Here is an 8,888-nt window from a genome sequence, read left to right as displayed (position 1 = left end):
TGTGAGAACAGAGGAGGATAGAGATGAGCTCGAGGCTACCTAAATAGAGAAAATATAGAAACAAGAGGTCAAAAGGTGGTTGAGAAGATAGAAGCAAAACACCACGTCAAAATCAAGCGGTGGGGAAATGGAGAGAGAGAGAGAGAAAGAAAGAAAGAGAGCAGAAACAGGCTGGGGAAAAAGGGGTATTTATATATATATATACGGGCAAGATCAACCACCGGAAGCGAGGTAAGTAAAGAGTATATCGGACAGCAGATAGAACATCAGATAGAACATCCCAGCTCAGCAAAGGCGGTGGCTGGTTTGGCATTCTGAATGTCTGAAAAGGGATTGCGCTGCTGTGGTGTGTTGTGGTGTGTTGTGTTGAGCCGTGTTGAGTGATATCCCTCCTGTCCATGAAGTGAAGCAACGGTAATCACATCTGTGTAAATAATAGGCTACGATTGGGATTAAATAGATACATACACACATGTGCACACACGGACAAACATGAGCAATCATGATACCAGCATTTGAAATACGCCCGAACCCTCGAAGCAAAATGCCCAATATTTTTTGTATTGCCCTATGAGAGCTTCCGACGAGAAAGGAAGTAAGTAGAAAATGAAGCACACAGAAAAAGAGAGATTCCCTTTTGTTCAAACGCCCATTCGTGCGTGACTCTCTGTCTCTCTAGCCCCAAGAGGAAACACCAGAAACCAAAAAGAGGAAAATAAAATAAAATAAAAATATCAAAACTAGCAAAGGGGAAATGAAAAGTTATCAGATAGAAAGGGGATTAAATTACCAGACCAAATCCCAAGGACCATCGCCACACCAGGACGAAGGAAAACAAGCTAAGATTGGTAGCTATATCTTTTGTCTTCTCCCCATGGGTAAAAATCAATCAACACGATTTTTCACCTTTCACCGAATTTTGGTGCGCCACCGTCGGTGCAGAACAACACTACTTACTTTTCTTCCGTCTCTTGTTTGATGAAGATACGTTTGCTCTAGCATTAGCACTACTCGTCCCCTCGAGCCCCTTTGCAAGCTCTCATCGACACTCACTGCTCGAAAACGCCTCAGTGATGCGAGACCCATCAGATCCGCCGCTTCTTGCACCACCGAAATTAAGTGTGCCGGATCCATCACCCAGCCCTGAAGTGTCAAGAGTCTCACTACCGCTACTGCCGTGGTTGATACCGATATACCCGTCAAAGTATCCAGGCGCTCCTGACACCGGAAGTGTATGAACGGGCGCATTGGAGGTACGGAATACATCGCTGGTCGTGACCGGCGGGAGCCCGTCGAAATCGAATAGATCGCTAGCGTGAGTATCACTGGCAGTGGGGGTATGGTTTGTGGCGTTGTTATCAGACTCCTTTCCTTCGCCCGTTTGAAGATCGTCGTTGAGCCCAGATAGGTCGCCATTTTTATCCATGCCCGGGATGTCAGAGAAATAGTCACTGTTAAAAATCTGATCCAGGTCCAGGGGCGGAGGTGGCACCCCTGAATTCAGGCTGTTTTCATCAAGGCCTGGGATTGATCCGTTAGGGCTCAAAGGCTGTAGAAGGCTCGTGAGATTCTGAACGGAGCGGTCTTGCTCTGCCTGCATTTTCACGAGGTTGTCGATTTCCGCTCGCGTGCTGGCAAGGCGGGTAGGGTAGCCTGCTGGCATCGGTGGCGGATTTGGTGTGATGAGCGCATTGTTCGGTGACGCTGTAGTAGTTGGATCGGAGGCATGGTTTTGGTTGGCAATCAGGCGCAGCACATCAGCTCGCTGTGACGCAGTAAGGGGAGAATTTCCACCAGAAGTTTCAAACGAGGAGAGCATTCTGGGAAAATCAGATAAGTTGGACGATGGATTATTCCTCGCGTTCGAGTTCTGGATAGCAGACATGATGTCTCTCTCGGGTAAGTTAGGCGCGGATTGACCTTGCTGAGCAGATTGGGACGATGGCGTTCGCTGGTGCTGTACAGGGAGTTGCTGCTCTTGTCGGTTTGGGATTGGTGCCTGGGAAGCTGAATTGTGGGGACTGCCAAACGGCTCTTCGATGTTCCCAGACGCCGTGCTGTTCTTGTGCTCGGATAGTCGTCTGTGACTTAGAGATGTATCGTAAGGACTGGCAGTCGAGGAAGGACTTATTGCGTTGCCTTGCAACGGCTGTACATCTCGGTCACTAACTGGAGGCGCCTTCAGCAGCAATTGCTGTTTCTTAAAAGGCCGCTGACCAGAAGGATCTACATTTATACCTCCGATATAATCGTTCATGTCGACAATGTTCCTCTGAGTTGTGTCTTGGGGTATGGCTCCAGCAAAGGAGTTAACAATTCCCTGGATTCCTTCATGACCCTGTAAACTTCGATTATACACCGTGGCCAGGAATGTGAGTATGGCGTTGATAGAATTTTCGTGGCGGGTGTGCTGTTCCTGGAATGTGGCTGCCTGTCCATAGAGCTGTTCGTGCTCTCGTCGCAATTTGCCGATAGTCGAGGATATTATTTGCTGTTGTTGACGAATATTCTGAAGCTCACGGTATACATTGGCTAATTGTTCATTTGCCAGTATGCCCTCCCCAGCACCGATGGAGAGTTGTCCACGAAACCTTGACCGCTCATGTTGGGCACCACCTCCTTCGTCTCCAAAGTCCTCATTATCTCCGTCATCTCCGTCACCGTCGTTCTTCACACGTTGTCCACCTTTGGCAGACCCTCGGCCATGGGCAGATACATTCTTGGGCTTCTGTATGAGCCAAAGGAGGTCAGGGTGACCACGCCTGAAATAAGGATTCGAATATTCGCTGGGACTCTTATTTTTACGTTCGCTAGCCCGCATCGAATTGTCAGTTAGCCCAACTTTTTTATGAAAACCGTACATGTTCAGTTGACGAACGAATGAGGCGTAGTTGTTGTGTTTGAAAAGCTCTGGAATTAGCGTTTTGGCGAATTCATCTTCGTCCAGCACAATAAATGAATTCCCATCTTCAGACCATCGTATTAGATCGGTATTCTTTGACTCGTCGAGAAAACTGTTTTTAGAGAAAGACATCATCAGACGCGTTATTCCTCGTTGCGGGTGCGTAAAACAAGGACAAAATACATATGTCGAACAGCATACCTGCTCAGCTTCTGTACGAATGGCGGAATCTGTTTCCTCTTTGCCTGCGCGTCCTTTTTGGCCAGGAGCGCTCGTTTGGCCAGCTCTGCTTCTGTCTCCGTGTCAGGATCTCCTCTGCTATCTGTTCTTGGTCTGGTTGGGTCCATCAATGAAATCGCATTCTGGTCATGTAATTGTGCTCGACTAACTAGCTGGTTGCCTGGCCGCCGCGTGAGTTGGTTTGATGCCTGCAAGGAGTCGACATCGACTGGTTTCGGCACGGCGGAGGAGTATTGCTGGGATCCGCCGAGAGCAGCAGGGGGTTCTGAATGAGTGGGGCTGGACTGCGCCCATTGTACGAACTGGTCGTTGGATAGTTGGAGGTCTGCTGGGCCTATGTGTTGACGGGCGATGGGAGAGGCGCCTGGCGCTGGTCTCTTTCGAGAGACATCTGGCGACGTCATTCCCAACATGTACTAGATAACGGGGAAGTACGGGCGAGGAAAACAGGCAGCTAGACCGCGTGGAAAGGGGAATCGGACGGGGAAAAAGAATTGAGCCTAGAAGAGATGAATAGTGATATGTCGAATAAGGATTCAGAGGATCGGGATTTTGATATCTGCGTGTGCGTTTCGGGAAAGGGGTGTGGATTATGGCGTCCGTCGTGACTCGACAATATGAGGTTTTCGGGCAGTAAATGTGGGAAGAATACTGCCAACTCCGGTCAACAACCAACAAGGCAATGATAGAAGGCAATGGGATTCACAATGAGATTGCAATTCTGTCGAACAGATGGATGGAGGAGATGGGGGAGGGGGGTTGTCACTTTTTCATCACGCCACCACTAGCCTAGCTGTGTGGATTGGATGGATAGTTGAAGGATTAGATGGGGGCGGGATATCCGCCAGCGGACGAAGGAGTGCAATAAGACACCAGAGCAGTTGATACCGCAAGATGTAAGGATGGGATTGTAGGCGGGGATGGACAAGATGGACAAGATGTTGATGTTGATGTTGAGGAAGATAGCGTTACATGACGCTGCTTGTGGTTGCTGCTTCGCGACTTTTAAGTTGCACCTAGCCTGAAGCGATATCTCGGGAAGGGCTGAGCCAACAGAACAAACACGCCAAGACACGGCGGAAAATAGGTGCCATGTGATGTCATAGACTATGTTTACAATGTCTAATACTCCTGTATAAACAATCTCCTTTCTTCTGTTAAATGTTGAAGTCGATGCCATTATGCATCATCATGTCTGGCCCAGTATTTGAGTGTTTCTCTTCTTGGAAAAAATATGAAAGTCAATGATATTGTTAAACTAGTTTGCAGGCTTGTGCACACATCAAAAATTATATATGGTACATTCTTCTTAATACATCAGAGAGAAGTTTAAAAGACAACACACAAGATCAACAAATAAGATTGCAAGTCATCAGTGCAATTAAATGTGATAGCAAGTCTCACTTCTGTTCATACTGAGTTTCTGTCTGGGTTGTCCATCTCATTACACTACAAGCACTAAGTGAGGTTTTGAGATGAGAGATAGAGAACACATTCAACAAGTATGGCATGTTGAAGTGCAAGACAAGCTCTTTGTCTCAAGTGAATCAATAGAATTGTATGCAATTGGTTAACCCCCTATTGCAATACACTTAGCTCTGTCTCATGCGCAACACAATGGAGCCAGTCACAAAGGTAATAAAAATCATACCATATTATTCTCCCAGCGAGCGCCATCATCAGGGTTCCAGGCCGCCATATTGCTCCTTTTGGTTTCTCCTGTCTTCTTGACCTCTTTGTTTTCTTGTTTATCATCCGTCATCCATCATGATTACCATTATCTTATCTCACCAATCCTCTTCTTAAACCCACCAAGTAGTGTATCCCACTGTTCAGGGTATTTCGTAGCAAACTCTTCCACGGCCTTGGGCGCAGTAAGATCACCCAGCATTCGGCCTTCATTTTTCGTCCCGTTGAGTATGACCGTACCCTCCAGACCTAGCACCAAACAGTACAGCGCGGCCTGCCGAGTGATGTGAACCTGTTGGCTCAACATCCCGACCTCAGTTGACCTGACCAGCTCCGAGTTTGCAGTCAGCGTCCAGAAGGCCTGGTATATGATGGAGTTCTCGTGGCAGAACTGGCGGAGACTAATGTCAAACCTTGATACCGGGTAAAATCGATTCTGAACCACAGCGGGCTTCACCTTTGCCGACCTGCAAAGGGCCCTGAGGAGGGAGAGGTCGCAGTTTGAGATTCCGAGATTTCGTATTCTGTGAGGGACGTATTCTTCTAGGATTTCCCAGGCTTCGAGTGTCTCACTGATGGTTGGGAGAGGGCTGTGCAATATTAGTGCGTCGAGGTACGTTTCCCTTTCTGAACTTATATCGTCCAGTGGGCGGAGGTTTGCCAGTGATGATTTGATGGAGGAGTGGATCTGGGCTGCAATTGGAGCGGAGGGGTCATAGGGAGCAGAAGAGGGGTCTTGACTGGCGATTGGAGTGAATTTCGTTTGTACCTGCAACAAGCCGGCCACGATACTATCATCAGTCCTCGAGCACCCGAAGAATATAGTGTGGCACATGGAGTCCAAAAAAAAATCCGAGATTTCACATACAAAAAGTTCCTCCCTCTTCACCCTGTCGTCTGCCAACGCTCTCCGCAATCCCGCTCCAGCAAGATCTTCTCGATAATGTTTCGGTTGCGCAGCAGTGTCTATGCCTTTAAACCCAGAAGCAAGAGCCTGGTAGACGAAATATCCTGTCTGCTCCTTCTTCCAAGCAGTGCCGTATAGAAATACAGGGATTGCTGTTGGCGGCGGAGTCTCAGCCGCTGTTGTGAGCGCAGGGCGGAGGATTAGCTTTTCCCATGGCGATGCAGATGTCATTTCGGCTTTTTTCTTTTTTCTTATTCTGTAACATGAGGTAGAGGCGCTGGAAGTGATTGTTGTACGGAGTACTTGACATTGTTTTAAAAGAAATATTTATGTACGGAGTAAATAGAACGTGTGGCGTTATATGATCTATAAATATATACTATGTCGTCATTTACCGCACCCCGATCAAACAAACCAAAATAAACCCCTAGTTCGTTGACTTCGAGAGGGCCTTATTCAAGGCTGCTAGTACCTATGCACGTTCGTTGTTATAGATTATGCACCAGCGGGAACTCAATTTGCCTGATGTTGTCTACTAGCATTCCTATCGGCATCCCGGTATGAGATGCAACTGACTTTCATTTTCCATCCATGTTCATAAAGATTCGAAATCTTGGTATTTCTACCGGGCAAAGCACAGGATTGCATTCTCACCATATCCTTCCTGGCCGAGTCATATCCCGAACCCCCCAAAAATGGAAACATGCCTGCCTCAACGTTGAAAAGTAAGACTTTCAATCCCCCCATTCTTCAAATCAGCAACAAGAGGGGAGGCGACCGAAACGCTGCTTTGGCCCGGTTGATGCACAGTACGTAGTAGGTACGCAAATCCCAAGCATCCCTTCTTGAACTCTTAACCTAACCCGGACCACGAGCTGTCGGGTGGAGGGAGGGCTTCCAACCTATGTATTTATCCATAGTATACTCGTATTCTCGCCCCCTAGCTGCTTGCTTTGCATATGGAGTATCGAGTTGAGTTGAAAGTTGGTTCTGCGAGCTTGTTGCGTGTCGATAGAAACGATATATGAACCAGCCCCGGGGGAGGAGGGGTGGACCGGTTCGGGTGTGGGGCAGGGGGTGGAGCTATGACGGGAAATTTTCCTCTGCTTTCCTGGTTTAGTAGTTATTTTGTGCTTTTCATTTCATTCTTATCTTCAACTAGACTTATGAATTTCTGTAGAAATTGTCCATGATCGGGCTAATCTCGAATCTGGATGCCATTTCCCTGTGGCAATCTACCCAGGCAGTATATTACGAAATTGGAAACGGGGATCGCCTTGTAGAAAAGTATTCATTGATCCGCTGCAGGGGAAGCAAAATTTCTTGCTCTGGAGGAGATTTCAGCTTCAAATGGATATGGTAGTCTAAGCGACCTAGGTTGAGCTAGCTCTGTCCAGAGCGGATGGGCTGACTTGTGACGTAGTTACTGATGGAGCTGTCAAGATGCTATTCCGAGACGGATGTACCATGTATTTGAAAGGGTAAGCTTCTAGATATTGCCACCAATTGCATCCAAGGACGATAAAAGAGAGCGAGTGGCGGCGTTCAAAGCTTGGATCAAACTGGGATTTGGCAGTAGGAGAGGTTTTGCTGGAAGACAGCAAGGTGTCATGCAAACAATGAGCAGAAAGCAAGCATTTGTCGTTCGATTTAATCTCTCTCTCTCTCTCTCCTGTTTTTCTTCTTCTTTTTTTTATGTAAATGTTATTAGTTAATCCAATGGTCGGGTAACCAACTATATATATAGATCTTTGGAGTCAATATATCAACTGGTTCGAGCAGAATCTTGGCTTGGAACAGACCAATCTCACATGACAGACATTCATCTGCCTTGGAGTGGTCCCTATCATCATCGTGGCACAGCAGCGCGGCGCAGTAGCATTTGGAGTGTGGCGCCTGTGGCCTCCCCGCTCTCACAAGTGATCAGATCAGTCACTCCTAACTGTATGTACGCAGCAAAGGGTGGCTCGTTTGCGCGCACGCTATTCGTTCTGAGCTTTGAGCAGCTAACTCATGAACTTCTGTTGGTGCCTATAGTTTCTCTCCCCTGTTGAAAAACTGATTCGATAATGCCCTTCAAGCCAGGGGAGAAGTGTCAGTTGATTTTGATGGAAGGGGATAATGGCGATGCAATACGAAGCTCTTGTGCATCCGCGTGCATCTCGAAGATGGGAGGTGGGGAATCGAAGTGAGGATGGTTCACCCGGGAAGACAGACATGATTGGGCCAGCCAGACTGGTGGTCCCGTTCAATGCAGGGTCAGCTCGGACTTCTCCATCATGATCAGGACATTAGCTCAGCCAAGGGCCGACGCATGGAGCTGTGGCCATCCAACGGCGGACAAGACTCACAAAAACGCGCAGAACTTGTCAGCTTCGAAGGGTAGTACGAAGGGGTGGGAGGCAAACGCGAAGGCAAGGGCAATAACAAAGGTGAGAGGTCGACGACGCAAAGGTGTACTACGATTATATACTCCTGCGTAGGACGGACGGGGGAGGGGAACAAATTGGAACTATTCAACAAAAACTTATCGACGGAGGAGGACATTGGTGCACTCGCTGGGGCAAAAAAAGTACATATGGCGCTATTTGTGATCATGCAACACCAAACACCTTGGCTTCTTTGTAGGCCCCCGACGACGGGCGAGAAGTCCAGCCCCTATTTTTGATTTGATCGAGGTAATTTTCTTAGTTTCGGTAGGCCTAAAACGGTATCAGATAATTGATGAGGACTCGTGCCGCTGCTTACCCACATCTCATGTGGGTGCGCCCACACCAAAGCAATAAAAACACGGAAATGGATAAAAATGAAAATAGGTATCTTTTATCTGAGAATCATATATAAAAGATACAAACATCATTTTCTTTAATATTTTCATCAACATCTTAGATATACACTGGAAAAGCTAGATGAAGATAAAATAAATAGTAAGAAATCCTATGATATGAGTATGTTTAAAATAAAGTAATTTTTCATTATTTTATTATGAAAAATTGAATTTTGTACTAAAACTTTAATCTATTTTTCAGATTTGAGAAATTGAGTTACTTTTATATAAAAATATTATATTAACTATATTATTTGAGTATATATAATCTTGATATTTCAATTTAATGCTCATATCTTATATGGTGGTGATGCTATTGATTG

General features: G+C 46.7%; 2 protein-coding genes across 2 annotated transcripts; both read right to left on the bottom strand.

The window, feature by feature from the left end:
• Positions 1 to 1,039: 1,039 nt before the first annotated feature.
• HCAG_04907 (hypothetical protein) lies at positions 1,040 to 3,546 on the bottom strand (the record flags this gene model as incomplete). Its single annotated transcript, XM_001539390.1, has 3 exons — positions 1,040 to 2,794; positions 2,879 to 3,014; positions 3,104 to 3,546. 3 exons carry the CDS (start codon positions 3,544 to 3,546, stop codon positions 1,040 to 1,042), a joined length of 2,334 nt encoding a protein of 777 aa, XP_001539440.1.
• Positions 3,547 to 4,919: 1,373 nt separating this feature from the next.
• HCAG_04906 (conserved hypothetical protein) lies at positions 4,920 to 5,969 on the bottom strand (the record flags this gene model as incomplete). The annotated part of the gene is made up of 2 exons (XM_001539389.1): positions 4,920 to 5,600; positions 5,700 to 5,969. 2 exons carry the CDS (start codon positions 5,967 to 5,969, stop codon positions 4,920 to 4,922), a joined length of 951 nt encoding a protein of 316 aa, XP_001539439.1.
• Positions 5,970 to 8,888: the final 2,919 nt, after the last annotated feature.

This window comes from Histoplasma capsulatum, genomic scaffold, assembly GCF_000149585.1.
Source record: "Histoplasma capsulatum NAm1 scaffold_5 genomic scaffold, whole genome shotgun sequence".
Taxonomy (NCBI): Eukaryota; Fungi; Ascomycota; class Eurotiomycetes; order Onygenales; family Ajellomycetaceae; genus Histoplasma; species Histoplasma mississippiense.
This window is presented reverse-complemented; position numbering and strand designations above follow the sequence as displayed.